The sequence below is a fragment of the Falco rusticolus genome, chromosome 9, assembly GCF_015220075.1.
Source record: "Falco rusticolus isolate bFalRus1 chromosome 9, bFalRus1.pri, whole genome shotgun sequence".
Taxonomy (NCBI): domain Eukaryota; kingdom Metazoa; phylum Chordata; class Aves; order Falconiformes; family Falconidae; genus Falco; species Falco rusticolus.
Genome location: NC_051195.1, coordinates 29,976,012 through 29,994,008, shown reverse-complemented (window position 1 = coordinate 29,994,008; position 17,997 = coordinate 29,976,012). Strand labels below are relative to the sequence as shown.

The window sequence follows — 17,997 nt, the reverse complement described above, 5'->3', positions numbered from 1 at the left end:
ACCTTCGATGGATTTCAAGCAGGGTTTAGGCAGTCAAATATGTTTGCTGGATCTGGGATTCAATCCCTGATCTTTCACTTCCTTAGATGTGGAAATAAAGACAACACTTCCTTACTTGCTAAGCTGTTACATAGTCTCATTTCATTGCAAAGGGTACACTCAAAAACTTACAGATGAGCACCTTAAGAGATCTTAAGCAATTAAACAGGCAGGGAAAAGCCCTTGGAGTTCAAGCTGTAATTCCAGGGAAAAGAAAAAAGCACCAAACTGCTGGTGAAAGACTCCCAAAAGGGAAACATGAGACAGCTGCGATGAAAAGTCTACTACATATATTTATTTTAAATCTGCCTTTAAGTGCTAAGCTTCTCCTACAGGACTATCATTCCTTTGAAGCATTGGAAACTTTCAGAGGTAGGAATCATAGGCTGATATTTTTGATCTATAGAAATAAACACCTGGCTTGTCAATGTTACACTGCCTCCATCCATTTAAGACAAAATCTGAAAGGATAAAATAAATCTTGGCCTCTTTAAATCAAACAAAGGAAGAAAGACAGCATCATTCCCCTCCTTTATTTCAGTGGGTCCAGGCTTGCCCCTAAAGATTTTAATGGTGGCAAAATAGTTTTGTCTCTCCACCAACCACTTCAGTTATGGAAACTGCAAAATGGCTCAGCTTCTCTTACAAACAGAAGTTGGGAGAGACCTGTCAACTTACAGCATATTTCAGTACTGCTTACTTTTTAGTACAGTAAGCACAAACACGCTCCTCTCATTCCTGATCACTTTAGGAGGAATAATCTACCCAGTAAAACACAGAGTTCAGCATACAGCTCATCACAGCCACTCTGCTACAGAAATCCCCATCTACCTCTGAACACTAAATTCTTTGCTTTTCTGCTTAATGTTACTCTTCTGGGTAAAAAAGAATTCAAGGCCCAGAGACATATTATTTTTGCGTAATAAAGTTATACATATGGATTCAACTTAGCTAGGAAATGTCAACTTAAGGCTTGTCTTCATGAGGAAATTTACTGTAACTAGCCTACCAGTATAATTATATTGCTGTAGTTCTACTGGTAAAATTCCCCTGTTGAGCCTTATTCGTAACAACAGCTGCCTTTATGGTTTATTTTTGTCAACCATGCCAAAAAAGGCCCCTGCTCCAGAAAGGCCACAACAATTCACAGGGGAGGAGGGGAAGGAGTTATGCCAGTGCAACTGGAGTGGTAGAAAGAATAACAGTATAGAAATGGCAGTATTTCTCTATACTAATGATTTGTTACCAAAAAAAAATAATAAATAAGAAATGCTGTGAGAAAACTATACTGTACATCAGATATCATAGCAGGTAAGGTATGTACCACTTTTATGCCACATTTCATAGCTTTAGTAAAGTTCCCCAAGTCAGACACTGCTATGCATCAGCCCCTCCATGTGCACCTTTTTGTTCTTGCCTTCTCCCCAGCTGCACACTCTTTCCCCCATTCCCTTACAGGAGTGATGCTTCCCAGCCCAGCAACTGTCCCGGGCCCCTTGGACAGAGCACTGACCCTCCAAAACAATTGGGTGTTAAAAGACTAGCCCCTCTGGTTTACAGTTTGCATCTCAGGGACAAGGGACAGCTGAAAAGCAAACAGCACTCTTTGCAAAAGAGATTTTAAAACAATTGTCCTTCACTTCGGCAGTGCAAGAATGCTAAGCTAAACAAAACAATGAGCCATCTGTGCACTCTTCCCTTGTCTCTATCCTCTAGGCTTAAATCAGAGCTCCCCAAGAATGGCAGAATCCCCCTTCGCCTCTGCCCGCCCTGTTTACATCCTGCAAAAAAAGTTTTCTGGCCTTTTTTTTTTTCTTTTTCTTCTTGTTTTTAAGAGCCCTTGCAAAATCTTCCTTTAAACCTCAGCCCTTTGTCAGGTGGTATTCCACCTACCCAGCTTTGTCAAGTGATCAAAAAATGCCTTCTACCAGACTATCCATTCCTTGTTTACCATCCCTGGAGGCAGAGTAGCACTCAGGAGCCCTGGCTGCCCCTTTGTCCAAGGAAGGGAATATCATCTGAATGGGAGACCACCAAAGATTTGCAGTCCTCCTTTGTTAGCCTGGTGTCACTGCCTACTGGGACTTCATTCAAAATTGAGATGACAGTTAGGTAATTGCCATGGAGTTTCTAGCTTACGAGAGAAAAATATCAATAGCTCAACTTTTCAAATAAATTCGGTAATTTGTGGTTGCCAATTGTAGAAACACAGCCTACTCTAGTGTTGTCTCCAAGCTGCATGCTCAAATATCAAGTTACCTTGTTGGAGCAGGATGATGTGGAACTTAAAACCATCACAACAGTTAACCCAGCAATGTTTTTAAATTCAGAAGCAAAGAATTCTGAATCCCTATATCATGATTTAAAGCAGACAGGATGTGAGGGATGAACCATTAACTGATCCTGATTTGGAATTGTTTACCGATAGTAGTAGCTTTGTATGAGACGGAAGATGGATGGCCAGATAGGCAGTGGTTCCCACTGCACAGGTGGTAAAGGCTGAGGCTCTACCCATCAATACATCACCAAATATGCATTTGGGATAGTCCATGCACATGGGGCTATCTGGAAGGAAAGAGGACTGTTGTTGGCCCAAGGATCACCTATTAAATACATGGAAGAAATTCTTAATAATGCATTGCAAAGCACATCAATTTAGACAAACTGCAGGAAACGTGGGTAATCAATTGGCTGATAAAACTGCGGAGGAGGTGGCTGAACAAAGCATCCTTGCATCAGTGCCAGTAAAACAGGTACAGCTGCCAATTTTGAAGCCAAATAATAGTGAGGCAGATCAACAATTGGCATCGCTGTTAAAAGCAACCATAAACAGAGAGGGCTAGAGGGCTAGTTAATAATCCCCACAAAACAAGTTATTGTTCCGTCACAACTAATGACCGGGATTGTAGAAAAGAGACATGAAGAAACACATTGGGGTAGCGAGGCCATGATCTCTAGTCTTCAAAATTTATTGTGTAGGAATGACTGGAATAGTAAAGTTTGTAATAGCAAAGTGTCCCATTTGTTTAAAAAGAATCCTGTGAACAGGAAAAGACCACCCCCAGGGACCACTAAGCGGGAAATTCACCCGGAGGCTACTGACAAGTTGATTTTCCTGAACTACCAGGACAAAATGGGTATAGGTGTACCTTGGTATTGATTGATACCTTCTCGGGATGACCGGAAGTTTTCCCCTGTCACACTAACAAAGAGGAGTAATTAAGGTATCACTCACAGAAATAATACCAAGGTTCAAGGTACCAATAGGTATATACTCTGATCAGGGTCCACATTTTGTAGATCAGAATTAGGCAATTTAGGTGAAACTTGCAGAAAAAATCACTCTGAAAAATACGACTTAAATAAATGAGACTTATAAGAAAATTAATAAATCTCAAAGAGGGGGAAGGTTACAGAAGAGTTAAGGTTTAATCTTAAGAACTTAGAAGTAGTCATGCAACCTAGGATTGAACAGTTAGTGTTAAGGTACCTTGATTGTTTGAAACTAATCTTTGTATGCTTGTAAGCAATAAATTCAGGTTCTAACAAAGAGGTACCCCTGGAGGATGAAGGAAAACTGGCCCAAGGCCAGCAATTCCAGGCCAAAAAAAGAGTAAGAGACTGAGATGACCTAGTTTAAGACCATATATGGGGACTACAAAGGAGAACTCTAGTCAGCTGAATAGAGGACTGCATGAGTTTGCAGACTCTCAAGACCACTGAAGACCCCGGCTCTGGACAACTGAGCATGTGTGAGTGGGAGGGAGAATATTATAATTAGTATTGGGTAATCTCATTAATATGTATGTATTTTCTGGGACATTTTTTTAATATGTATACATGTACTGCATAAAAAGAGCTACCTGAGAGAAGGATGCTATCCACATTAGGTGGAGCGATCCCCCACGCAGCCAGCACCACAATAAATAACACCTGCTTCTTAATACTACACTGGCATTACAGAGCTTTATTCCCAGATTTCAGTGACTGTTTCTGGTGACCCAGCTGGGACCTTGCCTCTGAGCCTCATTGACTCCATGATCAACCAGTCTCCAGCCAGCACCAAGGAATTTCTCAGGGAGAGTCTCGACCATGGACTGTTTGGGGCTCAGGGCAAGATCCCTGCGTGAATACCTTTAAGGCATTATTTTTTTCTGGTTCTGGTTATTCAGGTATGAAGACTGTTAAGGAGTTGTATTCCCAGATTTCGGTGACACTAGTACTAGTCAGGAAGGCTTGCGCCCAATGCTGAATCTGTGTTAACAAAAAAAAGGGGATTAGGTATGAATAACAGCATTCAGATGCATCTCTTCAAACATTCATTTTGTTACTATCATTATTCCAGGCAGCAAAGGGATAAAAAAAAAAAAGACAAGCCTCCTTTGATCTCACAGCCAGAATGGCCACACAGCACAAAAAATGCTTTTACCTTCACGTCCCACTGGAAAAAAAAAAATTATCTTTTAATTTTTGCTTTTTAGAACATCCCTAAACAGACCTTTATCACGTAAAACAATCTTTCACTAGAAGACCCAGCTTTGATCCCCAGTCACTCCTCTTCCCAGCAGGCTGAACTCGCTGGGAGAGCAGAGCCTCCAAGCTCTCCCACATCATTCAGCACTAACCCAGCTGGGAGATGACAGTAAGGAAGCCCTGTCTCAGGCCAGCTCTTCTCCCATAAGCCAAGGTCATGAGTCCTGCTGACAAAAAAAAAAATCATCCAGTTTGAACACTATGCCCCTTCCCCTGCATGGCAGCAAGAGGCTCATCTTACCGGGATGCAAGTGCAGATGCACTACTAAACAAGAAGCAGGGCTTGTCTTCAGTAACGCTCAGTTATAAACCCACTTCCAATCTTTTTCCTTTTTTTCTTATTGAAAACAGTCCTTCTTGTAAATTCAACTACCGTGCTTTAACATTGAAAAATTTCCTTCAATGCTTAAAAAAATTTCCAAATCTAGCACAGTTCAAGCATGCTCTTGTCCCACAACCTCCGCATTCAAACAAAGACAGACCACAGCACGAAGTGGACTTCTCTCTGTAGGTGGCCTACATCTTTCACATTGTTAACGATGCTAACTACCTCCAACAAATGACATTTGGAAGCCAAGTGCACTCTGCCTGGGAGGAGGGGGAAAAAAGATTTCCCCATGGTGACCATAGCTTCAAGGGAGGTCTGCCCCCAGCAGAGAAACACAAGTCTTAGTTCTGGTGCACTGCATGAGTCATTGGAGGGACACCATCAACAGAGCATGTAAATAGGCATGACACTTGATTTAACTGGTTTTTCACCTGGGAAATAAGAGAATCAAACCTTACATGATCAGATCACACTTGTGCATGTGCTTCTTTAAAATGTCCCCACAATTTCTGAACTCATTGGTCAAATTCAATCAAGTACTTCAAAGAAAGTTGTCCCCTGTCCTGGTTTCAGCTGGGATAAGGTTAATTTTCTTCTTAGTAGCTAGTGCAGGGTTGTGTTTTAGATTTGGTGTGAGAAGGATGTTGATAACACACTGACGTTTTTAGTTGTTGCTAGGTAATGTTTATACTAAGTCAAGGACTTTTTAGTTTCTCAGGCCCTGCCAGCAAGAAGGCTGGAGGGGCACAAGAAATTGGGAGGGGATACAGCTAGGACAGCTGACCTGAACTAGCCATAGAGGTATTCCATACACATCGTGCTCAGAACACTCAGTATATAAACCCAGAGGGGGAGGTTTGCTAGGGCTTGCTGATCACTGCTCAGGGACTGGCTGAGCATTGGTCAGCGGGTGGCAAGCAATTGTGTTGTACATCACTTGTTTTCTTTTCTCTCTTCCCTTTGGATTTTGTTCATCTCCTCTTCTCCTTTTTATTCTAACTATTATTAGGTTTATTTTATTTAAATTATTAAATTGTTCTTATCTCAACCCTCAAGTTTTACATTCCTTCCCAATTCTCCTCCCCATCCCTCTGGGTGTTGAGGGGGAGTGAGCAAGCAGCTGTGTGGTACCAGCTGAAATTAAACCATGACATCCCAAAACGCCACATTCTACAAAGCAGGCAGAAACAAACAGCCAGACAGAAGAGAAGGATCTACAGGCACTCCCCAGTAAGCAAGTTTCACTAAAAGCACAACTTATTTCTAGACATCAGAGAATCCACACTGGTGAGACTCGTTAAAAGTATCCTCGTTTTGGGGAAAGCTCAGCTTAATTCCTATCTTTAGAGACATGAAAAAAAAAATCCAACCACAAGACAAATCCATTAAAAACCAGATCTTATTGCCCCCCTGCAGCTAAACTACTTATTTCAACTCTGATGGATACTCAAATAAGCTATGATTAAAAGGACATACCTTTTGTCACGTAACTCCCTACTTCTGTGGCCTCTCCCTTCCCACTCTGCCACGAATATGCTTCTCCCCTCTCCCTCAGAAAAAACACCAACTGGAGGAATAAGCATTGCATTTGAGGTCAACCTTTGATAGACAAACAAGAGACCTAGGAAGAAAAAGAAGTTCAGAGTATGGTGTCCATCTTGGACTCTCCCTCCTCCAAGGTCTAGCTCTTGTACCTCCTTCCCAAACCGATGCTTACCGATGTCCTCTTCCGTGTCACTCCCTTTAGCTGGGGCAGATGTTTTGCCACCAGCAACATTTCTTCAATGCACTGGCTAAAGTTCAGTTCCCACAGATGAAACATGGCAACACGAAGGAAGTTATGGATACCTGGAACAAGCTCCTCAGGGTGACCGTAAATCCCCAGAATTTCACTGTTCTCATGGCTGTTCCCTACAACCAACCCATCAAAGTCACACCTCACAGAAGTCTGACCCAGGAACAGATCCACTATTTCCTGATCCTCAGTTTGAAGATATGTCCCCAAATTTCAGCCTCACTTCCCTCTTCCATGTCTGAAGTAGCTACCACACAGCCAGCCCTGACACAGCAGGTGTCCTTTAACTTCAGAGCTAATAGCCTAGTGAAGCAAAATTAGGATGAGGAAGGCAGGGTTTGCATTTAAGAAAATTCCCAGGTTCCTCTGTGTCTGAAGTATGCCTCAACAGCACACTTGAAAGAAACTGGATACCATGAAAGGTGGAAGAAAACCTTGGGTTTTAAATAATTTTCCTTGAATTCCAGGCTCAACTCCCAAACTGAATTGATTTGATCTTTCATCTCTCCAAGGCAGACATGCTGAACTCTACAAAATCTTACCTGAAATATGCATCCACAACAACCATCACCCCTCTCTAATTTACTATCTTCCCAAAGGCCCCTTATTTTATTGCATTTTCATGAAAACAAAGAGGGGCAGAGTCAGTCTCTACCATTTTAAAAGCATTCAACGTCACCTTGGAGTTGGGTGTAATATTTCAGCGGTGCTTTAAGCATGTGGTTTATAAAGCACTTAGGGACCCATTAAATACCAAAATTTAAGGCTAAAGGCTGGCAAGCCGAGGGCAGTGAACTTTCAGATTTATGAAAGGCTACAAAACTAAGAGGCCACTGAAGTGACAGCTGTCAGCACCACTCCATCCTACATTCATGCAGGCTCAAAGGAGAAGCCAGCACGCACTCAAAAGAAAGAGAACACTGGTTCCAACTTTGAGCCTATTTTCTAAATACTCTTTTCAAACTCCTTTCATACTTGGAAAAAGCCTTCCAGAAAACATCCACCCCTCTGCAAGCCCTGTGTTTGTTACCTGATCTAGTTTTGCGCTCCTTTTTCTTCCTCCCAGCTCTAACAAGCATCCTTGCCCTTTTACAAGTTAAGGTCATTCAGAGGATCTATACAAGCAAGCAGAACACAAGCTGGACTGGAGATCTTGAAAGCCTCACGCTTACCCTCACCTTTAATAGGGAGGCACCACCCACAGAGACAACACGTTATCCCGGCATGCACTGCTCCCTCCTGATCCAAATGGTAAGTAGCACAAATCAAAAGGACCGCAGCAAGTTGGAACCTGTTGTCTCCGCGGGTGGTACCCTGCATCTGTATTAGAGATGAAGGCAGCTGTAATCTCTTCGGTTTTATGCAAATGGCGTGCTGGCTTTGCCTCCTGGCTAGCTGCCAGAGGAAGGGAAAAAAACCCAAAAAACCCAACACACCACAAAACCCACCACCCTTGTCAATATGAAGTTTGTGTAGATCAGGAAACCCAATTATTGGAATTTACATAAAAAGCTAAATATCAAAACACAGTTAGCTTGTTTCTTTTCAGGATGTGGGAAGGCCACAAATAAAAATCTTATCTTTTAACCTACCCATAATTTAAGCTTTGCTTTCTATTGTGTCTCTGAATTACAGCCTTGTGATTTTAATACAAATAAGACCATTCAAGGGTTTCAGAAATTCTATCACATCATGGTCCTCATTTTCCATGCACTTTTTAAACTGTTAACAAAAAGGGTGAAAACTCTACAGGAACAGTTAACTGGAGATTCAGCCTTGGCCTTACAGTGAACTGGAGACGGAAATCAGTCTGGTGAAAACACACATTGCTTCCTACAGCTCCCTGGACAGCCCTGCAGCTCCCTGTGCCAGCAGAGTCCAAGGCTGGAGCACGCCGTGGTACTGCAGTAGCTGAAGCTGGCATTGCCGCTGATGGAGCCCAAGCCCAGCTACACTTGCTGATGCTGCCTTCCTCAGGCATCCGTTCCCCACGCAGGTAGAAGTCACCAGCATGTCTGGACACTGCGGGAAGGATCAGGTGCCTGTGCCTTGGCCCTGCTGATGGTCTGGCAGCAGAGCACGAATCTGCAGTTGCCAGCTAAGGCACTACACCTTGTGCAGATGCACAGGGACATGTTCCTTGCTGCCGACATTGCTGTGGGGAAGTAGCTGCCAGCAAAGGCTGAAGAAGGGTGCAGGACCTGTTTCCTCTCCCGCAACTGCACCAGCCAGATGCTCCCTGCCAGTATGCTACACATGCACTCGTCACTGCAGTGCAGAATCTCTTCAGAAAGCCAGAACAGTCCAAAAAAAGGCTCTACTCTAACCCTGCTGAATAGATTCAAGAAGTTACACATTGGTTTTGATTTTAAAGTAGATAAAATTAAAAATGGAGCATAACTTGTAAAAATGTCTCGGAAAAGTTTCTGCTGCTACTTAAGTTGTGCAACATGCTCGACTGCAAAGACTTATTTCCATGCAAGCAGCTTGGCATGAAATCCCACTGAAAGGCCTGCGGTTCCCTAACGCTGTCATGACGTCATGATTTAGGATTTTTTAAGAGCGATCAGCCCAGCACAGCTGGTGTCATGGTTGCCATTATACCATGAAACACTGAGTGGTTTTAAGTGAAAAAGGTTTCCCTGCTTGAAATTCTTAGATTTCTTCCATCTTATTCTGTGGACTCTTAAAGCCAGACCAGTTCTGTAAGCAGAGTATAGCTGATATTTAAGCAGAGCAGGAAATAGTGCTGCTTTAACCGAAAATAAATCTGTCAACAAGGAGGCACAGGGAGAGCTCCACTTCAGACTTTTCAGGTTCTTATTAAAAAATATAAATTAAAGTCAACATTTTCACATTACTTGCTACATCTGTTTGCTATTCTATTATAAATAAAAATACAGGGGCCTCCAGTTCAGCATTATTTCACTCAAAAAAATATATCAAAAAATGTTTTTCTTTTAATACTGCATTACAACCGGTCTAGATTGTACTGTATTACTAGAAGAGGTCCACAAGAAATAAGTTATACATTACCCGAAGTCAAGCTGGGAGATTAAAAAGACCTTTGGCAGTGTACTAACCTTGCTGTCCTTCATCCTTTAGAAGGGGAAGGATATGGAAGCACATTCCTACTGTAGGAACCTTGCTGACTGTCATAAGCAGATCCAGCTCTGCACTCATTGCAGAAAGAGTTGGGAAACCAAAAACTTCACAAACTCACTCCTAATCTCCAGAAGCCAGGGCAGTTTAGCAGATTTCAGTGCCACACCAGCTTTAAAGGAAATCTTCCAAAGATTTAAATAATTCCCCTATCACCCCGTGCTCCTGCCAACCATCCCACAACATGCTTTACCTGGGACAGCAGAATCCCAAAGTCCTTCAAGCAAAGAGACCAATACCCATTTTCTTAAACAAAAGCTTTATTAAATTCCCTCCCAGAAAACAAGGGGCTCCTGAGCACACAGGAAAACCATTACATTCCTGCAGCATGCAGCCAGTGCTGGTCTAGTGATGTGTCATTCACAAGGCAGTCATGTTTCAAGAGTAGTTAGCAAACAGCAACTGCTGTTGGGAGCAAGAATTACTGGTGAGTGCTCAGCACCTTTGAAATCTTCTTTCTGCCTGTGTCCAGTGCTCACCTGCCAGGTGATAACTTTGGGCTCAATGTTTAAGGTTTTGACAGCTTTACCACATGTGTAATTGTATATTAAGACTTTTTGCCACAAAGACAGAGCCAGCCTTCTCGACAGCACGTGTAGCATTAAGTTTTGTAGCTCCAAGAATGAGGCCAAAATAAAGGTGACGGACTGCAGACAGCTGAACATCTCAGGGTGACTGACAAAGAGGCACCCCACCATGGAGCTAGGAACACTGTTCCAGCCATACAGAGAGAAGGAAAACACACATGTATACCGAGGGCATGGAGGTCATTTTGATGGTTCTGAGCAGGCCTGTGCTCAGGAGGTTCCAGCAAACATCCCCAAAGCAGCACAGCAGCAAGGGCTCACTATTTGCTTGCAGTGTCCAGCCGCAGCAGCCTCCAGCAGCACGGTGCCAGGGCCAGCCAAGACACACCGGCTCTCTAGGCCTCCTTCCCTGCTCACATACACACACAGGGCACTCAGGGACTTCAGACCTCCCAGAGCATGGTGCAGGCTTTGGTCCTGCTTCACTCAATAGGCCTTGGAAATTGCCTGCAGCCTAGAGCTAGAGATGGGGGTTTAATTCCTGTGCCCTGCAACCAGCAAAAGGCATATTCCATTATCTCAATCCAAATTTCCAGACCAAATCATATGACAATATGAAGAGTTAGGAGGTCTCAAACCAGAAAGTTATTTCAAGTTGTGACATTCCACCTGTGCGATACTTTCACTCCTGTAGTGGAAAGCTTAGGGGTGGAGAACAACAAGTTTTTGGTCTAGCAGACAGGTTTTTAGGAGTGAGAAGGCAGAGCATGTGCCAGGGCCAAGGAGGCTGTCTCCTTGCATAATTTGCTTCTTCATTCATAAAAACACATCACCCTTCATGTCTTCAGCTGAGAACCTCACGTCTACTCCCTGCTCTCACTGGAAACCATCAGGAGAGAGTGTGAGCAAATAGAAGACTCTCACCATGGGAAAACCTCATACTGGCAAGTCACCACAGAAAGGAAGTCAGCACAGAACTTACTCCCTCCAAAATTAATCCCATCAAAACAAGGTGGGCAAACACACATCACTTAATCTTGGCAACCTCCGATTTTCAGTGGCAGAGATTAAACACCATGATCTGAGAACAAAGGCACCACCGCAAAGACCAGCATATCCATGGTAGGGTCTCTTGTGGAAGCGAGGAAAGGAAGCCTTCAACTTCATTTCTTCCACTTGCCTTACCTTTCCTCTGCCCCAGCAAATAATGACTGGAATTTGTTGTTAGCACATGTGCTAGACATGTTAGATGCTGATGCTGCTTACCTAATCTAATACAAAATGCCTGCTAAAGACCATCTATACCAAGAAGCTAAGATAATAATTTAATTACTGGAGAAAAGACAGTAAAATAATTAGAATTTTATCCTTCTGTTACACAAACTGGCACTTTATACAGCAGTCACCGGGGTGGTAGTCTGCTGACAGTTACACTGCTGTGCCAGCAATAGGAAAAATGCCCTTATAGCAGTTTTCCAGAGGAAGGCATTTAACATGCACAGGGAGGGGTCAGGATTTAAGTGTATGACCATAACAGACTACCAAGAGTGAAAAACACAAGAAATTCAGTTAAAAAAAATAATCCTAACCAGTTAAAAGAAACTAAAAAAAAAGGAGAAAACCACTCAACACTGACACGGAAATATATTGCATTCAAAGCTTGCAGAGGGGAACATAGTAATTCTTCCACATCCAAGAACAGGCATACATCACCCCTTGTGAGACCAGGGCTATGGTATTCTCAGCAGAAAACCAGCTGTTCAAATAATATGAACAGCAGGACAGGGTTTTACCCATGCTCCCCCAAAATGCAACACAAAACACAACACAGCAACAGAACTTAAATGACACTTACTCATGTACTCTGTTGTCTCCATACAAGTCGCTTAACCCAAAGCTGACGTAGTGCCAGTGCTCAGGAACATTAAGCGCTGGGTTTCCCAGGTTTCTGTACATGCTAACATAGTCCAGAGGGTCGGGTCCTCCCAACCTGCATCACAAACAGAAAAATTATTAGCCAAGTTAGTTTATTCAAGACAAATGGGATGTCTCCACAGGTGTTACAAGGGCCTGTACAAAGACCTGTTTTAAAACATAGCTAGTGACAAAAATTAGATTACCATGTTCAAGTTACTTCTAAAAAAACAAATTTTAAAAAAATTATGAGAAAGGTTGGGTTAAGTCCAGAAAGCTTCAAGCACTGTAAGGCAAAACGCATGTGTGCAACATACTATCATGTTTTTAACGTTAAAGCATAAAAACCTCTGGAAAAGCACATTAAACCTTCCACAAAACACAAAGAAAATTGGAAAATTGTACCAGTAAAAGAGCAATAGCTATATCTGCACTGTAAGCTCTTAATTCAGTCCAGAGTCACATACCTCAATCAAAATAAAACACCAATGCTGTTCCTCAAAGCAGAATTTGAGATGACTAAGTTTTAAGGAGAGTAATCTATACTTCTGAACATAGACATGACAGTTAAAACAGTGGAGGAGAAAAACATTGATTCAGAAAAATTAGTACCAGAACTTGTAAAATACACTACCTACATTAATCTAGAATGAGTAAAAAGCATCATTGCACCCTCTGCTTCAACATTAGAACAAGTTCCTTAAAGGAATATTACTTGTAAGCCAATGCAGCACAGCCAGCCTATGTTAAGCAGCAATCACAAAAACGTGCAGCCACCCTTCCCATTACAAGGCACAAGGAAACGAAGCTAGTGTGCCATCAGAGCACAGCACACTTCTGCTGCTCGCCATCCTGTCTGCCCACACAAAGGCAGGTCATTGCTCACTGTTAGCCCTGTCAATCATAGAACACCTACCACAAGCATTTACAGAATAGCTTAACTTGAGTGAGCAGTTTAACTGCTTCCTGCCGCCAACTGACTTTTTCAAGTAAAATACTCTCAACTGCTCCAAACAAGAAAATCCAAACTAAGATAACCCTGTTCACTCACACCACTTATTACACACCAATTCCCTACATCTGCATTGTCTGTTCAGACCCTGACTCTAACATCTGCAGGTTGCCCAGAGGAAGATGTTAGAGTCGGAGTCTGACTAGCCCGGAGGGTTTGTGTATCATCATTACACTTGCCACAACTGCTGCACAAAAAGCATTTGAGCACCTCAGTTTTGTTCCTTGGTTAAAGTACCACTGCTCTTACATCAAACACTGGCAGGCTTGGCAAGAAATACTTTCTCAGCATCTAGCCTGCTCATCAGACTCTTGTGGCACCCTCCAATACCACTGCTCCATGCCTCCTGGAAGTGTTTGTGCTTCAGATGTGGAGATCCATACTTTGTGTTACCAAGGAAGTTCTGGGATGATCAAACACCAGAGCTTAATTGCAATTATCCCACTGAAGGCCAGCACCCTTCTCAGAGTCCCATCTAGCAGTACAGAGCAAAAAATGCTCACAAGCATTTTGATTCTAAGGTATGAGTGTAACCAGGCTGCTGGTAGTAAAGTCAGAGTTACACCCACCGGCTTCAGAAAACAGGCAATCTGTGCATAAGAGGTTTAACCCTGAGCTAGCACAATTACCCCTAGATCACATTTTCTTGAAGTTCATTTAGGAAAGACCCTTAAGACGACAGGGTTTTTCAGAGCTGGGGTAGGTAGCATTGCAGAACAGAGGTGCTGAAAAGTCACTTTGCAATTCTGCACCGGCCTCACTACAGAGCTACAGCACCTGAACACCTCCTCCACAAGAGACTCTCCAGAGAAGCAGTCACCATGGCTGGACAGATGGATCCAGCCCTAGCTGGCAGCTCATCGGCCTGGCAAGAGGCCAGCCAGAACCCAGTCAAGTCGACACTTGTAAAATAGTCCTTTCCACAGGGTGAGCTCTGAGGAGAGTTAATGCACATGGGGACTACCTGAGTTTATCACCTGCAGGGAAGATGGTGCCAAGAAGGGCCATGAGAACAGGTCTCCTTTTGTCTCCAGAAAGCACCTACATGCACTGATGCAGATTTCTAGTGACAGTGATACACTATTTGAAATCCTCTGCTCACCTCCTGCTGCCCAACCATATCAAGTCTGTACAAAGTAACGTATCAGCTTGTTGTATTAAAAGCTCTGTGGACTCTCTCCACAACTGTACTGTGCTGTTTCTCTCCTACTGCTGCAGGGAAGAAAAAAAAAAAAACCACCGCAGAGCTGGGTTATCTCAGTGACTTTCCCTAAGACAGCTTCCCTCCTCTTAAGTCACGTAAGACCACCACAGTGGCTCTAGGTAGCTCCGGCTTCCCAGCGGGACAGTCAAGGATGTAGTCCAGGATACCAGGGCAGGACAGAGGCAGCAAGCATCCCACCCCCAGTAACAGCACAGAGGTCCACTGGAGAGGGCTGGTCAGAATTATGCAGCCTTCTTGTATGACAAGCAGCATCTTTATGGCATAAAAGGCAAACTGGCGAGCAAGCACAGGGAACACATGTTAGGCCCTGGCATGGAACAGTCTGGTCCTCAGTGGCAGCCTGGGAAAACCCCTTCTCAAAGTCTAGCAATAGCTTGAAGCACTCAGGAAAAAAAAAGTTCCCCCTCTGACATACCCCATCTCCACCTGTTCCCTCGCACTGGCACCAGGTCACACTGAAGGCTGAGATCTCAGCAACAGAAACCCATTCAGGTGGCTGTGTTCAGAGTGTGGCACCAACATCCCAGCCAGTGCTCAGGATTCCCATGGCAGTAACTCCCAAATCAGTGATGGAAGCAGCCAGGTGGAAGCAATTCCCTCACCCCTGATCAGCAGCAGTGAACAGCAGCAGCCACACAATTATTACCTGTCTGGGAAAACTCCGGAGCAAGGGAGGTCAATACGTGGACCAGCAAACCAGTGTGGGAGATAAGCAAGTGGTCAGAGCAGATGTGTAGGATTTGCAACGAAGGGAAAACACCTCTACCTGCTAAGCAACAAGCATCTCACACGAAACCTGCTTCCAGACTGGGTTTAGTAACACCTTAGATGTCAAACAATTCACACTGCTGACACAGGCACTTTGACACTGACAACACACAAGACAAACCCTTATATTGCCCTTGTTCAGGACAGGGACTGACTCTGTGAGTATGCTGTTCTCCAGGGCTACTCAAACATATTCATCAGGCTTGATGCATGCAGTGAGCAAGTCCTGCCTAGACCGCACCACGTGAGCCAGATACCTCTCCCTCACTCCTGCCAGCAACCCCACACATCCCTCCAAAGGCCAAGCCTCCCCAGGGACCCAGGGCACTGTGCTACCCAGAAGGCAGCTGCAATGTGGCACCAGCCGGCTCTGGGGAGCCAAGCTCTGTCCTGCTCAGAGCAGACCCAGCCAGAGTTTAAACCCACTGGTTTACACGCTGCATGACAACTCAGACAGTCTTTACTCCCCGAGAAATTTGGTAGGCTTCGAAGAGAGTCAGACAAAAAGCCTGCAGCAGTGACTAATTAAATTTTGAAAAATACACATCCAAGCCACATACCTATCTCAAAATCGCTGCAATTGCAGGAGCATCCAGCACTAGCTTTAAACCAGCTACCTGGAGCACAGCTAATAACATACCCATGACAATAATGCTCAGCAAAGGCTAGTCAGCACAGATGTTTTATCCAGTTTCGGTGGCAGGTTTCGCTGCTGGTGGAGCACCGCTAATGCCTGCTGAGGTACATCCTCCCGCCCACAGCTACAGTTGCAGGGTTCGACCTTGTATCGCAATCTACATATCAGTACATGCATTCACACAAAGAGCTGGAAGCGTTGGAGGATTTTATTAGGAAGAGCCCAACTTCAAAGCCAGAGGTACAGTACAAATTTGTTACATTCTCTATTCATGGAGCTCATTCAGGAGCAAGAAGGGCAGCCTCGGGGGAAACCGGGTATTTGCATCTCCACCAAGATTCTTCTTTTCACTGATGTTAAGAGTACTCTGAAGTTTCTAAGGAAGGAGAAACCCAAAGAGGGCAGAGAGGAAACAGCTGCACAGTGGGGGAAAAAAATTGGAAAATTCCCAATCCATTCACCCTGAAAAGTCCTTACTGGACTGTTTGTACTCACTTCCCAGCAGCTGACAACAGGACTGCTTTTCACTGCTACCTTTTGACAGCCCTTCAGTAGTAGTCTGTGATTCCCAAGCAGCTGCAGACCACAGGTCAGTGCACTGGTTTTTGAGTACATGGCCCAAATTCAAGACAGGTGATGAAAAACCAACAGTCCAGCCTGAATACTGCCTATTTCAAAGCCTGTCACCAAGGAAAGGACAAATTTGTTTTTTCACCAGCAATTCTACACATCAAGATATTTTACTTAGAGATATTCAACCATGTTTTAAAAATAAAAGCAGATACTGGATACCAACAGCAAGAACTCCTTCTCAGCACATGGCCTTTATAAATACAGCCAGGAACTCTTCCAAGAAGTTCCGATTGCTATCACAAACTCCCTCCCAATATATGCAAATAGCATTTTAAAAAAAGACTAGTTCTATTAAATAATCCACATAGCTAAACCACCTCATTTAACAGGTATCTGGTTCTGCAGATTCTCCAACATCACAAATTAAGGATCTGCTCTGTCGTGCAAGCCAAAGAATACAACTTCAGCTTCCGGACCAAAAAAAAATTGCTGTCAACCATAGAGAAACTGATACATATAATCAAAAGCTGATTAGTGTTACAATATTTCTCCTAAGGCAGGGAACTTTGTTCAGCGATTTCCTCTTCTAATCTGAACCAACTACTAGCTGGCAGCTCAGGCAGAGGAGGACAGACTAGCAGAGAGTGAGCGGTGGCAGAATTCATTCTACCAGACTTGACAAAACCAAGCTCCAAGTTTCACTTAACAAAGGGAGAGAAAGTACCTGTAGTGTCCACGTAGGGTCCACCTTGCACAAGAATTTCCTGCACAGGACAGCAGTAAGAAGCTCATCTCCAATTTCTACGAGTGAAGCTCTCAGCTCTCGCTGCTGGCTGAGCTGACAGTCAGAAGAACTGCTAAGTGGAAAATGTCAGGATAAACACACCTTCACATTACTTCTTACTTGCAACCAGCCATCACTGCCAATAGTAGTTTTTCTAGTGATTGAGCTCAATTGCAGTCAAGTCATCATCAGCTCTTAAGCGAAGAAGCAGCAAGATTTCTTCCCGAACAAAGGTCTCTGCCATTCTTCATTATAGACCTAAATTTCCCTCCATCCCACACACATCATCCTAGTGTGTACTGTTTTAAGTTGCTGATGGAAAAGATGTGCTAACTCCCAAATCAAGGTGACTGGAAATTCTAAAATTAGAAACAGGTGTAAAACCAGACTGATCAGACCACCACCAAAGTACTGCAATACTGACCCACACAGATGATTAAGAAGTTATTTGTATTTTGAGGTCTCAGATTTGCAACATCTTATCTCAGCTCACTCTATCAGTTTAAGTATAAAACAACTTTAAGTAATAAGGGTTAGCAGGCATATTTCTTGCTACAAACATGTAAAAAAACAACACTTCTTTGGAAGACAACAGCAACAGTTTAATTGTCAGAGCAGAACACAGGAAGGATGTTATTTTGCTATTGCTCGGGACTCAATCAGATAGAGACATACAGGTTAAAATGAACTCTGTAAAGAA

General features: G+C 43.5%; 1 protein-coding gene across 5 annotated transcripts in view; it reads right to left on the bottom strand.

Annotated features, from left to right (window-relative positions):
* Nucleotides 1-17,997, bottom strand: part of SUFU (SUFU negative regulator of hedgehog signaling) — a 102,006-nt gene that overhangs the window by 81,074 nt on the left and 2,935 nt on the right. For 3 of the 5 annotated variants that reach the window (XM_037401405.1, XM_037401401.1, XM_037401402.1), the window contains exon 2: nucleotides 12,240-12,374. In XM_037401405.1, the coding sequence (XP_037257302.1) occupies nucleotides 12,240-12,340 (101 nt within the window). In that variant the 5' untranslated portion in view covers nucleotides 12,341-12,374. Of the gene's footprint in view, nucleotides 1-12,239; nucleotides 12,375-17,237; nucleotides 17,371-17,997 lie in introns of all 5 variants that reach the window. The other 2 variants (XM_037401403.1, XM_037401404.1) reach the window with 2 other exon arrangements.